The 23,854-nt window shown below is 42.7% G+C and overlaps 1 protein-coding gene across 5 annotated transcripts in view; it reads right to left on the minus strand.

Annotated features, from left to right (window-relative positions):
- Positions 1-10,490: 10,490 nt before the first annotated feature.
- Positions 10,491-23,854, minus strand: part of DPF3 (double PHD fingers 3) — a 211,444-nt gene continuing 198,080 nt past the window's right edge. For 3 of the 5 annotated variants that reach the window (XM_043515701.1, XM_038405250.2, XM_043515699.1), the window contains exons 10-11: positions 22,014-22,095; positions 10,491-14,932 (exon numbers count right to left, since the gene is read on the minus strand). In XM_043515701.1, coding sequence (XP_043371636.1) covers positions 14,862-14,932; positions 22,014-22,095 — 153 coding nt within the window. In that variant the 3' untranslated portion in view covers positions 10,491-14,861. Of the gene's footprint in view, positions 22,096-23,854 lie in introns of all 5 variants that reach the window. The other 2 variants (XM_038405246.2, XM_043515698.1) reach the window with 1 other exon arrangement.

Consider the following 23,854-nt stretch of genomic DNA (forward strand, 5'->3'; position numbering starts at 1 on the left):
CAACCCTCTTTTCCATAATGGGGACGTTCTGAGAGACTCCCTTCTCATTTAACTGGGCTCCCCTTCCCATTTAGTAATAATGAAAGACAAGGGTGGTTTGAGACCTGTGTCTCACCGAGTCTATCCCTTGTTTTAATAAATGATTACAGAATTGTACAGTAATAGTCCCAAGCGCTGCAGTATGAGTAGGCCGGATCATCATATCGTTTCCGTAGTATTTAAAAAAAAACCCAAAGGATTACATCAAAACTGTTTCCAAGGCAATGTGCTATGATATCACAGAGGATTTATCCTGCTTCCTGTTCCCATTATGACCAAAGAGGAAAGTTTGGATTATCATCATGTTAAGGGCCAATAACAAAAAGAGCCAGATTCACACTCTCCCAACGTTTGATGGTATTTGTCCAGAGTCTTTGTTTGCACCCTCTAGATCGCTAGATAAGAGGGAGGAAAACTGTTCTAGCACTCACAAGCCAAGAGCAATGCTGTCTGAAATTGCAGAGGTGGGGAAAAATGTAGAAAGATAATTATTAAAAAACCCACAACTTTGGGCTCTTTGGAGCACTGACTGCCTGTCATATGTAATGATTTGCTTAAAACTTGGCAATAACATTCTCCCTTGCACACCAGCACAGATGATGCCAACACAGCTCTGAGGATAACGTTTGTTAAGTAATTGTTACTGCAGAGCCAGTAAAGGGAGCACATTTGCATGAAAGATTTGTTAAAGTGCTCACAAAATACATAGGCTGTTGCGTGTGTATTTACAGTTTCTTAGCTTAGAGTAATGACAATAAGGAAATGTCAGATTCTGGCTGGCAGTGCACATAAATGCCCATCAACAAATCCATGAGCACAGCAAGTCCTGACCCATAACTATTTCACATTTGGTGACAATGTATACCTTCAAATCAGCGGCACTGCGATGGGTACCCGCATGGCCCCACAGTATGCCAACATTTTTATGGCTGACTTAGAACAACGCTTCCTCAGCTCTCGTCCCCTAATGCCCCTACTCTACTTGCACTACATTGATGACATCTTCATCATCTGGACCCATGGAAAAGAAGCTCTTGAGGAATTCCACCATGATTTCAACAATTTCCATCCCACCATCAACCTCAGCCTGGACCAGTCCACACAAGAGATCCACTTCCTGGACACTACGGTGCTAATAAGCGATGGTCACATAAACACCACCCTATATTGGAAACCTACTGACCGCTATTCCTACCTACATGCCTCTAGCTTTCATCCAGATCATACCACTCGATCCATTGTCTACAGCCAAGCGCTACGATATAACCGCATTTGCTCCAACCCCTCAGACAGAGACAAACACCTACAAGATCTCTATCATGCATTCCTACAACTACAATACCCACCTGCTGAAGTGAAGAAACAGATTGACAGAGCCAGAAGAGTACCCAGAAGTCACCTACTACAGGACAGGCCCAACAAAGAAAACAACAGAACGCCACTAGCCATCACCTTCAGCCCCCAACTAAAACCTCTCCAACGCATCATCAAGGATCTACAACCTATCCTGAAGGACGACCCATCACTCTCACAGATCTTGGGAGACAGACGAGTCCTTGCTTACAGACAGCCCCCCAATCTGAAGCAAATACTCACCAGCAACCACACACCACACAACAGAACCACTAACCCAGGAACCTATCCTTGCAACAAAGCCCGTTGCCAACTCTGTCCACATATCTATTCAGGGGACACCATCATAGGGCCTAATCACATCAGCCACACTATCAGAGGCTCGTTCATCTGCGCATCTACCAATGTGATATATGCCATCATGTGCCAGCAATGCCCCTCTGCCATGTACATTGGACAAATAGGACAGTCTCTACGTAAAAGAATGAATGGACACAAATCAGACGTCAAGAATTATAACATTCAAAAACCAGTTGGAGAACACTTCAATCTCTCTGGTCACTCGATCACAGACGTAAGAGTGGCTATACTTCAACAAAAAAGCTTCAAAAACAGACTCCAACGAGAGACTGCTGAATTGGAATTAATTTGCAAACTGGATACAATTAACTTAGACTTGAATAGAGACTGGGAATGGATGAGTCATTACACAAAGTAAAACTATTTCCCCATGGTATTTCTCCCTCCCACCCCACCCCCCACTGTTCCTCTGATATTCTTGTTAACTGCTGGAATTAGCCTACCTTGCTTGTCACCATGAAAGTTTTTCCTCCTTCCCCCGCCCTGCTGCTGGTGATGGCTTATCTTAAGTGATCACTCTCCTTACAGTGTGTATGATAAACCCATTGTTTCATGTTCTCTGTGTGTGTGTATATAAATCTCTCCTCTGTTTTTTCCACCAAATGCATCCGATGAAGTGAGCTGTAGCTCACGAAAGCTTATGCTCTAATAAATTTGTTAGTCTCTAAGGTGCCACAAGTACTCCTTTTCTTTTTGCGAATACAGACTAACATGGCTGCTACTCTGAAACCTAGCATTTAGATGGTAATGACATGTAGCTGCTAATGACCCAGGCTTGGTTTGAATTGGTGAGATGGTGATGGAAGTGTTCATTATCAATCCCCTGAGACACTGTGCCCCAAGAATTATGGCTGTCATTTCAGACATAATGACAGCGTCCCAGGAGAGCCCAAACAGGCACTTTATGTGTTGACATGACTGCAAATGGCCCAAAGCTTCCAGCACCATCTTAGTTTTCAACAGTTGCTTAAATCTCACAGGACAAATGTCTGTCTCTCTTACAGATAAATAGAAAGTAGGGAGGAAAACATTTTTCTTAGAGGGCAATTGCCTACCTAATGAGGTCCAAAATATGGCCTACTTTAGAACTGATCATATCTTGTAAGGAATGTCCTCATTCCTAAATCCTAAATAAATATTTTTTTTAAATAAAACCTACTACTGTCCTAGGATAAAAAATCCCACAAGAATGAGCCTGCATTTTGATGTAACAAACTAAGCAATGTTGAGGCTCATGTTGACTTCCACTGCAGTAGGAAGACCATAAAATACAATGCCTGCTGGAGGGCCAGGTTGAGATGGAATGGAACATTTTTCCCTATGTTTTTAAACAGCATTTTACATATAGCCAAGAGAGCAGATAAACCATTACAAGACTATTAATTCTGACTTGGAATGAGCTCAATATTTGAATTTTAGCAACCCCAAAATTCCAGGCTCTCCAGATCTCTAGGTTTGGTTCAACCCTTTATGGAAGTAAGGGCCATTGTGAAGTTTAGCTTTTAAACACCATTAATTTGGGAGGTGTTAAGATTTAGGTTGGGGCCTATTTTGATTACAGAGGTGAACGTGCCCCTTTAAACTAGTTTGTGGCATAGTTGTTAAGAAATACAGTAAGGTTTTATTTTAAGAGAAGAAAAAGAGATGAGATGAGACAAAATATGGAAAGATGATTCTCAAAAAAGCTTTAATGAAACTGGCCTTTGGGAATTTTTCAATCACTGTTGCCTTTCCATAAGAATGTAGGAGCAAGGAAATAAGAAGGAATCAGGCAACAACTCCTTTTGCTATATTCCCTGGGGAGCTGTGAGAGGGTGGGTATGTTGTGTTACATTTTATCTGTTCCTTGGATTTTGAATAGATTCTCTTTCCATCTAGCTTCAGTGGCAAAGGCTACATCAGCAGTGGGCAAAGGGCATCAAAATCCAGTCTTGAACTTACGATAACTGCAACTGTCTGGTGTGTCAACAAATGACTATGTTCAAGCACAGTTCACAGGCTGAGGAAAGGGTGTCTTCTGCCTATGTGACACTCATCCACTCTGTATCTTAGTCAATTTAAAGGCAATTCCAATCTTAATTTTCATGACCACAGACCACACAGCAATTCCCTCAACTACTGCTAACTAGCAGCTTAGAAATATTAAATGGCAGAGGCATAACTTGAATCCTTTCCCGATGGCCAAAACTCCCCAGTGTGTCACTCCCCAGGACTGCACAGGTAAAATGAGGCTAACTAACACTAAGTCTTAGTGCCAGACCAAGAAAGACTCTCTTGGACAGCCTGCTCACTCACTCAGGACATGTGCACGGTAATCAGTGGAACTGGAGTCAGAGGGCCCGTGTACCTTGGAGGGACAATCATTGGAGGTCACCAGAAAAACAGGGAATGTGAATGAAGAGAACAGGGCACAGGGTTTAATAAAGATCCACTTGCTCAACTTAACTTGCATTCAGCTTCACTCTTTGCTGTTGAAACAACATGGAAAGGAGAAGAACCTGAAGTGGATTTTGTCAGTCTTCTCATTCATTAGGAACGTGAAAAAAAAGCTGAACTAACCCCCATCCTCATCCTCTGAAAGAGGCAGAGTACAGCTCCTGGGTGGCCTATGTTGGGTTTCAGTGAACTGAGTCATAGTGGGGACTGGACTGAATGAAGTCTGAAAGGATGTCAATATCTGAAAAAACTGCAATCAGCAGAGTATGAAATATGGCTTACATTTGAATTTATAAGCCCTGGATGAGGAAAATTCAACTGAAACAATGGTTTTCCTGTTCCAAAATAACAATAATGGTGGATATTTCAAATGCATAAGCGAGTAATATAACAATATTTTGTACTTCCACCCAAGGGTCTGAAAGCATATTACAAACATTAAAGAGTTATTGGCCTGATTTTCAAAGGTGCTAAACACTTCCAGCTCCCATCAACGATTGTAAAATCAAGGCATAAACCCTATTAGGCCCCTCCTCCCACGGTGACAAAGTTAATTATTTTTCCCGTTTTACAGATAAACAAACTGAGGCATGACAGAATTACATGACTTGCCAAAGATCAGACAGCAATTCAGCAGCAGAGGTGGAAACAGAACTCAGCTCCCTGGCCACCAAACTCTGTACTTGAACCACCCATCCATGCAGATTATGCTGGTATAGTCTGCCAGCCCACCTTACTTAAGTGTGCATACATTCCTCCATGATTTTAGGGCACCCGCTGGCAACTTCCAATCATCCTTCTTTTAGTTTATCCCTTGGTTAACACTACAGGCAAGATTCTGCCACTCTTGCTTATGCTAAGTAGTGCCTTATTACATAATGACAGGTTTCAGAGTAGCAGCCATGTTAATCTGTATCCGCAAAAAGAAAAGGAGTACTGGTGGCACCTTAGAGACTAACAGATTTGTTAGTCTCTAAGGTGCCACCAGTACTCCTTTTCTTACTACATAATGTACCTCTTGATGTCAGTCATGCTATTTGTGTGTGTGTAACAGGTCATCAGTGAGAGTAAGGGTTTCACATTCTGGCTCTAATTAAAGGTACCAGTGCTAATAACGATGCTGCTGACTGAGAGTGTGTTGTTATGGTAATCATGACAGTGAGGTATTTGGGGGCTGATGTTACTGCTGGGAGAGTTCCCTTGGGACCAGAAAGACCTCCTGCTCTGAAGGACATTAGCTCCCTTCCCCTCCAAAAAATCGAGTTTATCTCATATAATCCAGACTGGGGTTGGTGCCTGTCCTGAAAAGCCACTTAACTAGCTGCCTGGGCAGGAGGTCATTATTAGTCATTATATCTCCACTGAAGATGGATTTGGCTGCCTGCCAGTCCCAGCTCCTGCCCTTCTCTGACCAGAACAAGAAAACAAAGCCAATCAACAAGAGCTTTTCATTTCATAGATTCATAGATACTAAGGTCAGAAGGGACTATTCTGATCATCTAGTCTGACCTCCTGCACAATGCAAGCCACAGAATCTTACCCACCCACTCCTGAGAAAAACCTCACCTATGTCTGAGCTATTGAAGTCCTCAAATCGTGGTTTAAAGACTTCAAGGAACAGAGAATCCTCCATCAAGTGACCTGAGCCCCATGCTACAGAGGAAGGCGAAAAACCTCCAGGGCCTCTTCCAATCTGCCCTGGAGGAAAATTCCTTCCTGACCCCAAATATGGCAATCAGCTAAACCCTGAGCATATGGGCAAGATTCACCAGCTAGATACTACAGAAAATTCTTTCCTGGGTAACTCAGATCCCACCCATCTAATATCCCATCACAGGGGATTAGGCCTATTTACCATGAATATTTAAAGATCAATTAATTACCAAAATCACGTTATCCCATCATACCATCTCCTCCATAAACTTATCAAGTTTAATCTTAAAGCCAGATAGATCTTTTGCCCCCACTGCTTCCCTTGGAAGGCTATTCCAAAACTTCACTCCTCTGATGGTTAGAAACCTTCATCTAATTTCAAGTCTAAACTTCCTGGTGGCCAGTTTATATCCATTTGTTCTTGTGTCCACATTAGTACTAAGCTTAAATAATTCCTCTCCCTCTCTGGTATTTATCCCTCTGATATATTTATAGAGAGCAATTATATCTCCCCTCAACCTTCTTTTAGTTAGGCTAAACAAGCTAAGCTCCTTGAGTCTCCTTTCATAAGACAAGTTTTCCATTCCTTGGATCATCCTAGTAGCCCTTCTCTGTACCTGTTCCAGTTTGAATTCATCCTTTTTAAACATGGGAGACCAGAACTGCACACAGTATTTCAGGTGAGGTCTCACCAGTGTCTTGTATAACAGTACTAAAACCTCCTTATCCCTACTGGAAATACCTCTACTGATGCATCCCAAAACTGCATTAGCTTTTTTCACAGCCATATCACATTGGCAGCTCATAGTCATCCTATGATCAACCAATACTCTAAGGTACCTTCTCTTCCTCCGTTACTTCTAATTGATGCGTCCCCAGCTTATAACTAAAATTCTTGTTATTAATCCCTAAATGCATAACCTTACACTTCTCACTATTAAATTTCATCCTATTACTATTACTCCAGTTTACAAGGTCATCCAGATCCTCCTGTATGATATCCCGATCCTTCTCTAAATTGGCAATACCTCCCAGCTTTGTATTATCTGCAAACTTTATTAGCACATTCCCACTTTTTGTGCTGAGGTCAGTAATAAAAAGATTAAATAAGATTGGTCCCAAAACTGATCCCTGAGGAACTCCACTGGTAACCTCCCTCCAGCCTGACAGTTCACCTTTCAGTAGGACCTGTTGTAGTCTCCCCTTTAACCAATTCTTTATCCACCTTTCAATTTTCATATTGATCCCCATCTTCTCCATCTTGAAATCTTGTCCTCCTTTGGCTTTACAAAGTCTATTCCCAGGGCCTGATGCAGATTTGTTCCCGATTATGTTATTCTCCATTGTTTTATCCAGACTAGTTTTTAATGTCTGAACTGAAGCAATGCCGCTTCTTTCACTTTTCCCTTGGAAGACTATTTCTTAGAATAACAAATTTCATTGTTTAGTCATAGATATATTGGATAGATAGATCTTGCTGAAGGAGATCTTTCTGTTAATCTAAATTTTCCTTTTCTTATTTGTCTTTGTGTTACTGCTAGTTCTACCCTCATGTACCACTCTAAATGATTCCTATTGCTCCATGGTGTTTGAGATACTTTCCTACAATCCCTTGTTTTAGTTGTTTCTATGGCCACGTCTATACTACGGGGACTACAGCAGCATAGCTACAATGCTGCAGCTATGCTGGCATAACCTCTGTAGTGTAGATGCAGCCTATGCTGATAGAAGAGGTTTTTCCATTGCTGTAGAACTCCACCTCACCAAGTGATGGTAGCTAGGTTGATGGAAGCATTCTTCTGTTGACCTAGCTGTGCCAACACTTGGGGTTAGGCCAGCATAGCTACAGCACTCAGAAGTGTGGATTTTATACAACCCTGAGAGCCGTTGCTATGTTGATCTAAATTTTAAGTGTAGGCCAAGCCTAAGAAAACTATTTTGATGCAAGAGCTTTGAATTAAACAGCTGCACTGAAGAAAATAATCCCCTGGAATATCATTGTGGACAAGGTACACTAGCCCTGCAGCAGTGACAGCCTTAATTAATATTTCTTTCCACATGCATCCTTTTTTCTCCCTCCTGTATGACCCCTTTCAAAAAACAGACAGCAGATAAAGAGAAAACACAACAGCCCCACACCTAATCTGTTGCATAGGAAATTATCTTTTTGAGTCAGAGTATAATAAACCCCTTTCAGAGTACAGGAGAGAAGCTTAGGAATAGCAGTTTAAAAGCCAGGAGGAGTAATTTTTGCTTCATACAAATGCAGTTTAACAGTGGCTTTCCAGTCTCAAGACCTGAGCTAAACCACTATTTGCTAACACAGTTATAGGATAGTGCTGCCCCAACCACGCTAGCAATAAAACATGTGCTAGAAAATGGACACCCTCCACCCCGACCAATGCTGATAGCTGTGTTAGCATATGGCTATATTCAACTGGAGTTGGCGCTCAACAACTGCGGAAAACAGTGCACAATCTCAAGTTGGGGAACCTAAAAACTGAGTTACTCAAAATTAGCAGGTGCTTTTGAAAAAGCTCTTTGGGTGGCATGAGGTAAAATTTACTGTTTGTAAAGCTCTTTGAGTGCCTCAGATGCAAGATGTTATGAAAGTACAAAATCCTGTTAACTCTGAGGTGAGCACAATGCTAGGTAAAATGAAGAGGGACTCACCTGTAGTTGCACAATACAATCACTGTAGGCTGTTGGTCAAGAATGCAAATATTCTTTCTTTGTGAGAGGGAAGGGAAAAAAATGCAGCACCCTCATTTTCTTTTTTAGTAACTGTTAATTATTTTCAAGTCCTGCACTAAAGGGGAAGAACTAAAGATTAAATGTGACATGCTCACAAAAAACAAAACAAAAACAAAACCCCAACCCAAACCAACCACCAAACTACACAATATTAAGGCTCTCATGGAGCAGTCACCGTGAAATCCAAACTAATACTAATTCTTTGGCACCTCTTTCCAGCTCAGGGTAGTAACAGAAACTTCCCTCCAAGCAGAGTGAAGTGTGGTTCTAGTCAGACACAGGACTATGTAATTGGATGATCCCATCTTTAGTTTTCTCTCTTTGCTTCTGCATCAAATGTGACTCATTTAAAAGACAAGTCGTGGTTTTGCTGTCAATGCTGCAAACTCAATCTTGGATCTCAAAATCAAGCTACTGACAATTTTATTGATGCTCCCTGAGGGAGAATAGGATCTAATTCATGTTTCCATTGCTGTATTAGCTCTGAAGGGCTAACAGGGAGTGTTTGCTTGTGATAGTAATATAAGCACATCTGACTCAGGTATACACAGGGAAGAGATCTATTGCATGGGTTGGTACTGCTTAGATACAGTCACCTTTTCTGACTATGCACCTGATTCACTTACTCACTGGTTTCTTGGACCAGGATCCAGTCAGTAGAGCCAAGAACACGGAAGGGCCAGGACCAAGCTGGCTGGGGGATTCAACACATCTCCTGAACAGCCTCACCCAATGTAGCTGAGTTGATAGTTGCTCCTCCCTGGAAGAATCCCTGGGGTAGAGCAGCTGAGGTGCTAGGCTGTCTCTTTCAATGCAATTGTTCTCATGGGCACACAGGAAGCAGTTTGCAACTCACTGTCCCAACACAGGTGAATCATTTCCCATAACTGCACTTTAAGGGCTCATCTAAAATAGGATAAAAGATGGGGGAGGATGGGTTAAAATGTGTGACCAAATATGTTTTAATAAAAAATATTTCAGGGCCCTGGTACAGAGAGGAGCTGTATTTTCACGTCACCTCAACCAGCTAACATGTGTTTCAATAGATCGTTAGAGTTTAAGCCAGAAGGGACCATTAGATGATCTAATCCAGGGGTTCTTAACCTTTTTCTTTCTGAGGACCCCACAGCATGCTTTTGAAACTCCATGGCCCCCCCCTGTGCCACAACAACTGTTTTTCTGCATATAAAAGCCAGGGTTGGGGTTAGGGAGTAGCAAGCAGGGCAATTGCCCGGGGCCCCATGCCACAGGGGGTCCCGCAAAGCTAATTTGCTCAGCCTTCAGCTTCAACTCTGGGTAGCAAGGCTCAGGGTCCCAGGCTTCAGCCCTATGCAGCACTCTGCCCTGGGCTCCAGTGAGTCTAATGCTGGCCCTGCTCAGCGGATCCACTGAAACCTGCTTGCGGCCCCCCAAAAACCTCTGGTTGAGAATTGCTGATCTAATCTGACCTCCAGTATGTCACAGACCATAGAATTTCACCCAGTTAGTTACTCCTGTGTTTGACTAACTGTTTGACTGTAATTGTGTTTGACTAAAGCACATCAACTAACAAGGCATCCAGTCTTGATTTGAGCACTTCAAGAGATGGAGAATCCATCATTTCCCTTGGTAGTTTGCTCCAATCTGCATTAAAATACTATATACTGGAGTTTTTAAAAGTATCAGTTCACATGTATTCACTAGCAGTTTTAAAACACCCACCTTTTTATCCTAGTCTAACCTTCAGTATTTGGTTCACATCAAGTACCACTAAAAACTCACACAGCTGTGCCAGAGCCAATGGAAAAACCCCTTTATTGTAATCACAACCATTTACTTTTTAATGTACCAATTTATTTTTTTAAAAGCCTCTAAGAACAACATTCCCAAGAAACAAATAAAAATGGTGAAAATTGTTCAACTTTGAACGGATATTTATTCAATGTTACTTCCTGCCATGAAAAAAAGAGAGGGAAGCATGACAAAGAGTCTCCAGAATGTTTTTCCCTTACACTAGAGCTTAGAATCATCAAACCACAGAAGTGTAAAGCTGGATGAGACCTCAACAGGTCATAAAGTCCAGCCCCCTGCGCTGACGCAGAGCCAAGTAAAACCAGACCATCCCTGACAGGTGTTTGTCTAACCTATTCTTAGAAACTTCCAGCGATGAGGATTCCACCCCACTCCCTTGGATCCTCTTCCACAGCTTAAATGCTTGTATGATTAGAAAGGATTTCCTAATATCTAATGTAAATCTGCCTTTCTACAGATCAAGCCCATTATTTCTTTTCCTATATTCAGTGGACATGGAGAACAATTGATCACTGTCGTCTTTATAACAGCCCTTAACATAGTTGAAGACTCTTATTCTTTTTTGAAGACTAAACATGCCCAGCTGTTTTTTTTTAACCTTTCCTCACAGGTTTTCTAAACCTTTTATCATTTTTGTTGCTCTCCTCTGAACTCTCTCCAATTTTTCAACATCATTCCTAAACTGTAGCGCCCAGCACTGGACACAATACTCCAGCTGAAGTCTCACCATTGCTGAGCAGAGCAGGACAATTACCTTCTGTATCTTACATACAAGGCTCCTGTTAATACATCTCAGAATTATATTAACCTTCTTAGCAACTACATCACATTGACTCATATTTAATTTGTTATCCACTATAACCCCCAGATCCTTTTCAGCAGTACTTCCACCTAGACAGTTATTCCCCACTTTGTAGTTGTGCATTTAATTTTTCCTTCATAAGTGAAGTACTTTGCACTTGTCTTAATTGAATTTCCTCTTGTTGATTTCAGTCCAATTCTTTAATTTTTCAAGGTCAATTTGAATTTTAATCCTGTCTTCCAAAGTGCTTGCAACCCCTCCCAGCTTGTTGTCATCCAGAGATTTTACAAGCATACTCTCCACTCCATTATCTCAAACATTAATGAAAATATTGATTAGTACCAGACGCAGGACAGAACACCATAAGATATACCACCCTACCCCCAGTTTGACAGTGAACATTGATAACTACTCTTTGATTACTGTGTTTCAACCAACTGTGCACCCACTTTACAGTAATTTACTCTAGACCACATTTCCCTATTTCGCCTGTGAGAATGTCATGATTATGCTGGGTTTCGAAAATTGCCTTATTGTGGATTGTTCCTTTAAATAAGTGTACAGCAAAGCAGTAGCATAAGGAAATGTATCTGATGGTTAGAAAAGCTGACTGGGAATCAGGGCTCAGGAGTTCTATTCCCCACTTTTTCAGTGTATGACTATGAGCAAGAAATGGTATAATTTTTCTGTGCCTCTGTAAAATGGGTACAGCACTATTTACATAATGGGTATTGTGTAGATTAAATAATGAATGTTTTAAACACTTTGAAGTTGTCCAGCCCTATGTACATGCTAAAAATTATTACTGAGTGGAATGTACCTGCCTATTGCCTAAGAATAAGGCTGTGAAGCGGGGAGATATAAGTTGCAGGAGCATCTTAATGTCAGAGAGGTGAAAGCTTTGGATTTATCAGGCTGCTAGAAGTTAACTGGAACTGTCTGTGTATGTAGATATGTGAGAGTAAAGCCTGAATGAATGAAGTGTAACTGGACCATGGCAAGAAAGTTACTATTAATCTGAACTAATATATGTGCATTCTGGACTGTAGCAACTAACTCTGCCTTGGTAGATTGGATATGGAATACAGAGGCTCTAACACAATCAGTTCTTGTTAATGCTTTGAGTAGAGGGACACAAGGTACAGCTGATAGGCCAACTGAGGCTCCTGGAGTCCTAGGATGTGGGCTGCTGCTGCAGTCTCCCTGGACGTGCAAGGTGGAGATGACACAGCTAAACACTTGTAAGTTTTCATGAGGGTTTAACTGGAACAGGCAGCAAATATGAAAGTCATGGCAATTTATTTTGATTAACTAATGTATGCAAACGTGTGTGCAAATAAGGTGTGGCCATCCAGCTCCTGGCAAGCTGCCAGTGCAGTTTTCTGTACCAAAAGATATGGGCACCTCTAGCATCTTGTATCCAACTCAGTCTCTAGTTATGGATCCAGCATATCTGTGGAGGGAAACTAAAAAGGCCATGTGCATGGGAGCATTGGAGAAATGTGGCAGACTCCATTAGCTCTTCTTAGGGGGATTCTAACAGACAGGAGGGAGCTGAAAAGAAAGGTGACAGCCACTCAGAGATTGGGATGAGACAATGGGGATGAATAGTTTGAAGTGCTTCAGCATGTTGCCCAATGACGCTGAAAGAAAGTTGGTCATTTAAAGTTTTTAAATGGTTTTGTTTAAACAGTATGTAAATCATCTTATTGTAGCTGTGTGGACACAAATGCTATTTGATGGTCTAGGATTGTATAATGTAGGCCTGTAGTAGAGATTTAAGCTCCGATCTTCCCCTCCAAATGCGTGTCAGAGAGATGATTTTTGCACACTTTTCAACTGACACTATCTCGTAGTTTTGGGACGCTACATTTGGGCATTGTCCCCTATTAATGGATTAAATTAATCCCAGGGGAAAACAATAGAGCTGCACGAGGGGTAGATTTGGTGCAATAGGGCTAGAAATAAAGTGCTCAGGTACCACCTTGGAATGTGAAGAAAACAGTTTTTGTGGGACTGAAACAATTCTAGGGCAGTTTTGTGAACTCACACACAACTGCACTATGTGTGAGTCCATGAGAACAAGATTGAGAAACTGACCAGACTGGTTTCTGTGTCCAAGCTGAAAGAAGTGAAAAGGCTAAACAACCCACATAAATAATTAAAATTAAATTAAATTTATACAATTCATTTAAATTTAATAGTCTGAGGTGTTATTAGTAACACAGAGAAGGACCTTTTTTAAAGTAAATTACATTTATTTTGACAATGTCCATTTAAATCCTCAGGGTGAATAATTTTGCAGAGAGGCTTCAATTAATATGTATATCCCAAATGCAATCTTAGTGTCCTTACCACCTTGCATAGGCATCCTGAGTCACTCATGCTGCTTGGGATTCATCAACCTATATTACATTCCTCCTCTCATGCAAGCTTTTAAATCTGTTTATAAACAGATTTTATATGTCACACCCAAGATACTTTAGGACAATTCTTGTATTCTTGATAGAATCAGGAGTAGCACATTTGCAACTTTAAAAATCATATTTTTTAAAAATAGTCCTTACATGTTTGACCCCTTAGATTACTGAAATGGAGAAGATTGTTTAAAAAATACTTATTCTCCATTGATGCTTTAGTTTTGTTGTTTTTCATTTTTCTCTATTTCACTTAGTTTGGACAGTGACAATACAGTGAATTACAGTGATGCTTCCTGGTTCTGATACATGAGCTCAGTGCTATTTTGTTTGGGTGTGCTACACATCAGGGGACTGTTTAAATAAAGGAAAGCTATTTTTATTTAAATTTAAAAACCACCATGACAATCTTTCTTTTCAGGTTCTGTAAACCATTATTCCTCACCTCTTTTTAAATAAAAAGCATCCTTTTGGATCTGATCTTAATAATAGCGCCACTTTAAGATGGTCTCCCTGAACATTAAAAGAAACTGGAGAGGGGTGGAGTAGGTGCCTCTGAGTCTATATATATTCTATTCTTCTTTCATTTACACTAAAATCAAATTTCTAATAACAGTAAAAAGCAAAGGGTTTGATGATTCAGTAAAGAAACTGTCACTCAAGCAATTTTAGATCAGTTCCTGTCTCAGTGGCAATACGCTCGTGTTATTCACAACTCAGGAAGAATGGAACTACCACAACCTTCAGAGCCTCTCTAGAACTACACAGTGTTGCAGTAAAGCGGTTTTTAGACAAGCCTGTGAGGAGTAACAGTTCCCAACATCCCAACCAAAGCATCTCAACAGTAGTGCTTTGGAAACTATGTTGCTATTTCTTTGTTTACAAAGAAGACCAAACAAAAAAAGCACAAGGCCACACAAAATCAGCTCCTCGGTATCGGTATAACAATTTCCCCCTTAACATAATGCATGTGAGCCTATTACAATACAGCATCAACCATGCACAGCAGTGAAAAGATTCCATTTGGAGCATTAAAAGGAGAACATGTTTCTTCTAGTAGAACCCAGGAGGTACTATATTAGTGAAATCTACTCTTTGATAATAAATATCATTGTCATCTCTTCTTATACTTGAGTGTCCATTCTCTTTGATGTGTGTGTGTGTGCGCTCATGTGTGTGTCTTTGTGTTCTGAATGGGAACTGTGCGCTGGTACCACAACTCCAGAAGCAAATTGCATCTTGATCCCCGGAGCTCCTCAGGCTTGAAAGCCAAAAGCTGATGCTCTCTCTCTGAGTAGTTCCCGGCACAAATGACAACTCCAGCTCCCTGTAAATCAATGAACAATCAATGAATCTCACATGCACAGTATTAACTCTGAATACTGAGACTGTATGCTAGGGATGGTTTCAATGGGACTGAAGGTATCTCCCCCAACTGGAATGTCCAATATATTTCTGAAGCAAGTACAGCATTGCTTCTTTCCCGCTGGTATTGTTCACTTAGGGCATGGCTACACTGGAAACTTCAAAGTGCTGTCGTGGGAGCGCTCCCACAGCAATGCTTTGAAGTGCGAGCGTGGTCGCGCACGAGCGCTGGGAGAGAGCTCTCTCAGTGCTCTTGGTAATCCACCTCCACGAGGGGATTAGCTCCCAGCGCTCGGAGCCTGTTTACACTAGCGCTTTAAAGCTCTCTGACTTGCTGCGCTCAGCGGGGTGATTTTTCACACCCCTGAGCCAGCAAGTTAGAGCACTATAAAATTTAAGTGTAGCCAAGCCCTTAGAGTCAGACTATTCCCAGAAGTTGCTGGTCAGTTGTGATGTGCAGCCTCACAATACTTTTTGCCATTTGGTAACTTAATCCGGGCACTTCCCAATTAAACAGAAGTCTTGACTATTCAGTTTCCAAAAAATTTCTCCCTATCAGTTTCATTTCCTCTTTAGCAAAATTTTAAAAAACAGAACTCCTATGGTCTTACGCATCATGGCTACATAGTTGATTCATAATTATTCTTGTCTCAGTCCTGTTGGACATTCCAGTACACTCCATTAGAATCATTCTGTAGGCCTCTGTCAGTTTCTATTGGGCTCTATTGATTTTAATTGAAGGCCCACTAACCTCAAGAACTAGTAGATCAATGGGCCAGTTCTTCTGTTCCAAAACCAACTAACAAACCAGCAGAAACACTTTCAAGTAGAATTTCTTTCAAGGACATAACTATGTACTGAACATAATACAGATCTGAAAATTCCTCACTTTCCAAGGTACAGATGGTCTGAACAGCACTGAAAACTACTCTAAATAGTTTTTGGCTTGTCTAAATATGTCAGGGAGGTACTGCACATGCTGCCTGAACACAACAAGAAGATGGAGTATCATTGGCCATTATGACTCCATGTTTAATGACATTGTATGCGGATTAACCAAAACAAAACCATTAACATAAAACTTTAGAGACAGGCCTAAACCATAAGACCATCTCTAAACAGGGCATTTATAAACTCTACTGGGGAAGAAAAGGAGAGATTTCTTACCTCTACAGTACCTGAAGTTCTTCAAGATGTTTTGACCCTATGGGTGCACCATGTGTGTGCGTGCACACCCATGCACCTTCCATCAGAGATTTTTGAGAAGCAGCATCCACGGGTCTGTGCCTGCACCCTACACATCTTCATGCTCCAGATGGAGAATATATAGGGAGGGGCAGACCTGCCAATGCTCCAGTTTCTTCTCAACCCCAAAGTTCAAAGGCAAGGACTCTGAAGCAGAGAGGAAAGGGAGGGCAGAGTGGAGTACCCCAAGAACATAATATCTCAAAGAACTCCAGTTACTGTACAGGTAAGAAAACTCTCCTTCAAGTTATTGTTCCTATGGGGGCTCCATGTTAGGTGACTCCCAAACAGTACCTCAGGTATAGAGAAGGGTACTGAGCAGACAAGTTCAGAACAATTTGGACCACAGCCTCACCAAAAGCTGCAGCTGATCTAGAGGTGTGAACAACAGCATAATGCTGGGAAAAGGTGTGCACCAATGACCAGAAGGCAGCTTTGCAAATGTCTGAATGATACGTTCTTAAGCAGTTCTTATAGAGGTGGACTTCACCCTCGTGGAATGAGCAGTCCCCTACATGGAGGGTGTACCCAAAAGCTTTGTAACATGTTAAGACCCATTTAGATAGTCTTTGGGTGAAAAGAGAGATCCCTTCATTCTCTCTGAAATGGAGACAAAAAGTTTAGGAGAGGATTTGAAGGGTTTAGTTTTGTCAAGATAGAAAGCAAGGGCTCTTTTCACATCTAGAGTTTTGAGACTGGTCTCTTCCCTTGAAGCATGAGGTTTGGGGTAAAAAAGAACAGTAGCTGAAAGTCCTGGTTGATGTGAAAGTCTGATGAGACTTCAGATAAAAAGTGAGGATGAGGACAAAGTCACCTTGCCTTGGTAGAACACAGTATATGGTGGATCAGCCATAAGAGCTCCCGATTCACTTATTCTTCTGGCTGAAGCAACGGCTACAAGGAATGCAGGTTTTTGCAGCAGGGAATAACTTCCCATACGTTCAAAGGGGGTTTCTCAAGGCACTGAGAACTAAATTAAGGTTACAAAGTGGCGTGGACTGTCCTATGTGAGGAAAGAGGTTGGCCACTCCCTTCAGGAATCTGGTAGTGGCAGGTTGCACAAAAAGTGACACCCCTTCAACTGCTTCCACTTTTGCAGGTAGGTGTCACCAACCAACCCCTGTTCAGTCAGGCCCAGTGGTTGAAATGAGAGTTCAGCCTACTGTTTAACCCTGGGTCTAGGGTGGGCAGAGACCAGAAACGAGCCAAGGTCAGTACCAGGACAGAAGCTGAATGCCAGAGCTAGAGGGTAAACTAGAGTTGTAGGCCAGGGGCGGAGCCGGAGATCAAAGCCAGAAGTCAGAAGCTAATGAGGAATGGGCTGGAGCAAAAGCAGGAGCAGGGATTGGAACAAGGCAAGCACAGTTGCAGATATGATATGCACTTATCAGCTGCTGATCTGGTGGGAGACCAGGTTTATAAGCAGAGCTGCTAAACCAGCTGCCAATGAGGAGCTGTGGCTACTCGGTCAGTTCCAAGGCAGTGCAGCTGGACTCACTGGTTGCAGTGAAGTTAGTCAGGGTGCAGGTCAGCAGCTGGTCTGTTATAGTCTGGCCCTTCACTGTAGGTTTCCCTCAGGACAGGCTTCCTACTATTCAGCAGCACACACTGCAGCTCAAGAGAACAATCCTGCTCTAGGCCCAAGAGCCATCGAGGAGCCAGAGGTGTAATAAGGAGAGATTGGAGTGAGAACTATATTTGTCTCAACCATTTTGGAGCTAAGAGGATAACTACTGCTTTCTGCTGTTTCAGCCTATTCAGGACTCTCAGGAGCAATTGTGTTGATAAGTGTATAGCAGAACCTGAGGCTAAGGGCTGAAGAAGGAATCTTCCAGGGAGTTGTGACCAAGCCCTCCCCTCAGGCAGAGGTGATGGCATTTTGTATTGGAGCCACAAAGAGGTCTATCGCTGAAGAACCCCAGGTGAGAAAAGTCTTCTGAAAGATAGTATTGCTCAGTTCTTATTTGTGATCCTGGCAGAAATGTCTGCTCAGAGTGTCTGCGAAGGTGTTCTGTAGGCCTGGTAGATGGGCTGAGATGTCAATCTGGTGGGTGAGACACCAGTTCCAGAGCTTTATTTCCTCTGCATATAAAGATTGGCATGTTGTGCCTCCTTGATGGTTGATGTAGTATATCGTCGCTCTGTTGTCATGCCTCTTACGGAGTGACCATGGATCCTGAGTAGGAAGTGAAGGGACATGTATTGGACTGCCCTGAGCTCAAGAATGTTGATGTACAACAACAATTCCTGGGGGTCCATTTGCCCTGTGCTGTGGAGTCCTGAATGTGAGCTCCCAACCTTGCATGGATGCATCTATGAGGATGATCCTTGTGGGAGATGAATGCAAAAATGTAAAACCCTCTTCCGTTGAATTTGGGAGGAACTAATTCAATTCCCCCAGTAATAGGAAGGATTGAGCTTCCTGCTTCAAGAGACCCTGATGAGAAGGGTTCCTTAAAAGGGACAGGGAGAAGGGGGAAGTGGTTGAATGGGATGATGTATCCTAATGAAATGATTTCCAGTATCCATCTGTTGATATGCTCCCAGGAAGGTGTGAAATGGGAGAGAGAATTCCCATAAGTGGATGGAGGACAGAATGTTACAGCATAGGATTCATACAGCATGGTGATTCATGACTGTCAACCAATAAGCCAAAATGGCCACTTGGATGAAGTTGGTTACTAGGAGGCAGCAATAGAATACTGCTTGTGGGAAGTGAAATACTGAACTGGGCGAGACTGTTGGACTGTGCGTGACTTGTTATATTTTTGTTGTTGTTGTTGCAGGGATGTAAATGCCCAAGGATTGCAGGGTCTTTGTGAGAGTTCAGGGACTCATCTGTCTCATTGCTAAAGGGCTTGGGCCCTTCCAAGGGAAGATCTTCTAATGTATTCTACACTTCTCTATGAAGACCAGAAGATTGCAGTCCTGAACCTCGACACAATAATATAACTGCAGCCACAAAGTGAAAGGCTGTGCCAGCCACACTGAGCGAGGCTTGCAAGGATGCTTTGGCAACTGTCTCTTCTTCTGAAATAAGGCCTTGAAATTGGTCCATCTGCTCCTGGGGCAGATGGTCAATAAAATATGAAAATTTGATGTAATTGGTGGAGTTGTACTTCACCAACAAGGCATCACTGAACTGTAGTGCAGCTGAAGAATAACTCTTGCATCCAAGAAGGTCCAAGTATTTGAGCTCGTTATCATGAGGAGTAGATCTGAACAGCGCTGTCTGTTCCTTTCACTGATTATGTTGACCACCAAGGAGGTGGGATGGGAAAAAATGGTATTCGGAGCCCTTGAACAGTTTTTTGTCAACCATATTCCATGTAGGTGAGATGATAGCAGATGTCTGCCATATATTCCATGCTGGAGAGAACAGGGCATCATTAACAGACAGGGATATTTTGCCATGAGACATGGTATAGAAAATATCCACAAGGAAGTGCTGGGGCTTCTGTATCTCCTAGAAGGGAATTTGCAAAGTCATCAGATCTTGACAAAATTTATGATGATCCATACTGAATGGTGAAGGGAGCAAAATGGTTTCATCTGAAGATGAAGAGGATTTATTGGAAAGAGGTGCCTCCTCTTCAACTCTTAGTTCTTAGTCCTCTGAGGAGCAGGAACCTGGGGAACAGGCTCCCTGGGTACTGGTGGCTGCTCCTCTTCACAGGCCCTTTTACATAAGAACACTCTATACAATTGGTCATCATAGGAGACCCAGGGTTCCAGAAAGCCCAATGTGACAGGACATATGGGAAAGGAACAGGATCCCAGGGGTGTTCCTGCCAGGATTGGTGGGATAGATGACGACTAGTTTTTGGAGTCTTATTGTCAGGATACACCACTGGGGCAGGATGTTGGAATAGGAAGGTGGTTGAATCTTAGACAGAGATGTCTGATCCTGAAGATTTTCATCCGCTGTTTCCAATGGAGGGGCTAGGAGAGTCAGTACTGGCGGTCAAGTAGGTATTGGCATCTGAGTTGATACTGGTGCCCAAGTTTTTGGGTGAGGGGGCAGCAGTACTGGTTAGTACATTGGTGTTGGCAGAAAGACCCTCAGTCTCTCAGAAGAGGAGATTCAAGCCTCTGTCACACTGTGGTCCTCATGGGAGAGGAATGAGGTCAGTACCAGCATTCCAGGGCAGTACTCCTCAAGTTGAGGTGAATCAAGTGGTAAAGAGACAGTACAGATGGGATGTCTGCATACTCCTTGTGTCTGTGGCCCTCACAGGGTGCCAGAACTGGGGCCAGTGGTGGTTTCTTTGAAGAGTCCTTGTGCTTGGAGGACTCTGAAGGTACAGAGGCTGGTGCCAAGCATGATTGTTTGCCAAGATATTTTTCAGTACATAGCATGCTGGAGTTCTTTTTCAGTGATATCGGGTCCTCAGTATTGAAGGAAGCAGGAATCTCAGCAGTACCCACAGCAGGATGCAAAGTCTCCTTAGACCTTGGTCTCTGGGGTGACTTTTCCATTTAGACTCCTTGTCAGGAGACCAAGATCTCTTCTTCTTTCAGGGCCTCTGGAGCTACCCATTGTTTGTTGCTAAACAGAGCTAGAGCCAAAGAAATCACCAGAACAGTCTGAGAAGATGAGGCCAAAGTATTGGGGGGGGGCCAATGGAATCCTGTAGATCTCAGGGAGCACTCCATAAGGAGCAATTTCATTCTATCCTCTCTCAGTTTCCTTGATCTGCTCTTGAATCCAGAGCAGACCTTGCACTTCAATGGGACATGGGACTCTCTATAAGCACTGGGGGCAGCTAGAATGCCCACTACTGAATGGCAGATCTGGCAGGGTTTGGGTCAGAGCCCACAGAAGTGAGGCCATAAGTGAGGAAAGACTGAGGGTGGCAGAGGCCATAACCATGACCAACAAAAAAGGGAACAGAACCCCTCCCCTCAAAGGCACAAACTTGTGCAGGAAAAAAAGAAACAGAGTACTAAAAATAAAAGGAAGAAAGAAAATAAAAGAAATGGAGAATGAATAGCTAAAAGGTTAATCTAGTGGACACCACAATATTCAGTCTCTAGCCACAGGCAGTTGAGAAGGAACTGAAATGGCAATAGGTAGACGCCTTCCTATGTATCTTTGGTCTGGAGCACAAGGATGAGTAGCATGCAGGTGGACCTGCAGACACTGCTGACAAAAAAAACCTCTGATTGATAATGTGGCACACCTGTAGGGACAATAACTTGGAGAACAACATAAAATTCAGGTAAGAAGTGTGCAACTACGAACTTCTGTAGTGAACTGAACCTAGCGGATTTCCCAAATCTGCTGAGTCACTTTAAAACACAGGAGAGCTGTTCTCTCATTTACCAGGTTTTCACAAGGAAATGTCATTGAGATTGCTTTCTCCCTTGAAATGCAGCGTATGTCAGGAAGGACAGCCTACTCCCCACATTTCTCCAGCAAGGAGTATTGTAAACTCCCCATACCTGAGAGGCAGATTAATGGTAAACAGGGCCCAGACTCACCAGATTATCAGCCCTCATCCCCACTAGGCAGGAGACTTCTAGCTCAGGCTTCCCCCAGTACAGAATCTTCAGTCCTTCCAAATGGCCTCTTGTTTTCCTTCAGGACTGGGTCCTTGATCTGCCTCCCTGGTAAGCCAACTGTTAGCAATCAGATGTGCACTACAAAGCTACCTGACATTTTGCCTCTGCCTCATTGCTCTGAGTCTGTTTCCCAATTCCTTCACCCGCCTTGCTCACGGCCACCTTCTGAATTCCCTCCCTCCTCCCCATGGGCCCTTCTGTTGCTCCTGATGTAGACTTCCAGAACATGTTACCTTCTGGAGGCTCGGACACTGGTGGGTTTAAGCAATACATGTGATAGCCACGGTCGCAGTCGTCACAGAAGAGCAGCTGGTCCTGAAGCAGAATTGTTGGCGGTGGCAGGGGGAGGAAGAGAGAGAGAGAGAGAGAGAGAGAGAGAGAATGTCGATTAGTCTATTGTTGAGGTGGGAACAAAAGCATATGTAAATCAGTACTGCACACTTTTGAACATAGCTTTAACAATAAGCACATAGGGAACATGAATGGATTTACAAAACCTCACATTTCTGCTTCCAGGGTCAACCACCACACTCTCCTCACTTTGCCACAACAACCCCTTCTGGTCACATCTGAATTGAACAAGACAGCTTGAATTTCTAACTGATAAATCTCCTTTTGAGCTGGGAGAATCCACCAGCAAGATCAGATAAATGGAGAGACGTTTATCCCCAGACCACACTCATATATGAGATTGGATTTCCCACTTCATTATACCTTCATAGATTTAAATGCCAGAATGGACCATCATGGTCATCTAGTCTGACCTCCTGCACATTGCAGGCCACAGAACCTCACCCACCCACTCCTGTAATAGACCCATAACCTCTGTCTGAGTTACTGAAGTCCTCAAATCATGATTTTAAAACTTCAAGTTACACAGAATTCACCATTTACTCTAGTTCAACCAGCAAGTGACCCATGTCTCATGCTGCAGAGGAAAGCAAAAAAAACCTCCCAGGGTGTCTGCTAATCTGACCCAGAGAGAAATTCCTTCCCGACCCCAAAAATGGTGATCAGTTTGACCCTGAACATGTGAACAAGACCTACCAGCCAGAGACCCGGGAAAGAATGATCTGTAGTAACACAGAGCCCTCCCCATCTAGTGTCCCATCTCCAGCCATTGGGGATATTTACTACTAGCAGCCACAGATGGGCTACATGTTATTGTAAGCAGTCTCATTATATCACCTCCTCTGTAAACTTATCAAGCTCAGTCTTGAAACCAGTTCAGTTTTTGCCTCCACTGCTCCCCTTGGAAGGCTGTTCCAGAACTTCACTCCTCTGATGGTTAGAAACCTTCACCTAATTTTAACCCTAAACTTGCTGATGGCCAGTTTATATCCAGTGTGTTCCTCTTTCAGCATTGGCCCTTCACTTAAATAACTCTGCTCCCTCCCTGGTGCTTATCCTGCTGGTTTATTAATAGAGAGCAATCATATCCCCCCTCAGCCTTCATTTGGTTAGGTTAAACAAGCCAAGCTTAAGTCTCCTCTCAAAAGGTAGGTTCTCCATTCCTCTGATTATCTCTGGTGTTACCTAGTCCAGAGAATCTCTTCTTGCCAGGATCCTTTTACTCTCCAGCGTGGACAGAACAAATTTTGCAAAGTTCAGCAGGTTAGTGAAGGGGGTCTGTTCAGTAGCTCACATGTAAATGAGCTGTTCCTATCACGAGGACTGTAGCTCTTCACATTGTCACAAAAAACTATGTTCGGATAGGCAACACCCATATACTGCACTGAAAATCCCCCCTTAGCTCTTAAAACAGAATGCACCCAGACTTAAGATTTTTCTGTTTTATTGCTAAAAACAAAATCAAGAGAGCTGCTTGACATTTATCTTGCTATGGAGCAAAGGAAATAGACTAGATTATCAATAAAAAGTTCCTTCCAACCCAAATGTTTCCATGGTTTTGGGTTTTATCATAAAAATTGAAATTCATATGAGCTTCAAATTGAGTGACACGGAGGATTAGTAATAGGAGATAGACCTGCCATCTCTAGACCATCACCCATTCAAATCCAGCCCAGATCACAGCTGTTCAATGACCTATGTGACATTGGGTTTGTGGCTTCAG

This window comes from Dermochelys coriacea, chromosome 6 (assembly GCF_009764565.3).
Source record: "Dermochelys coriacea isolate rDerCor1 chromosome 6, rDerCor1.pri.v4, whole genome shotgun sequence".
In the NCBI taxonomy this organism is placed as follows: domain Eukaryota; kingdom Metazoa; phylum Chordata; order Testudines; family Dermochelyidae; genus Dermochelys; species Dermochelys coriacea.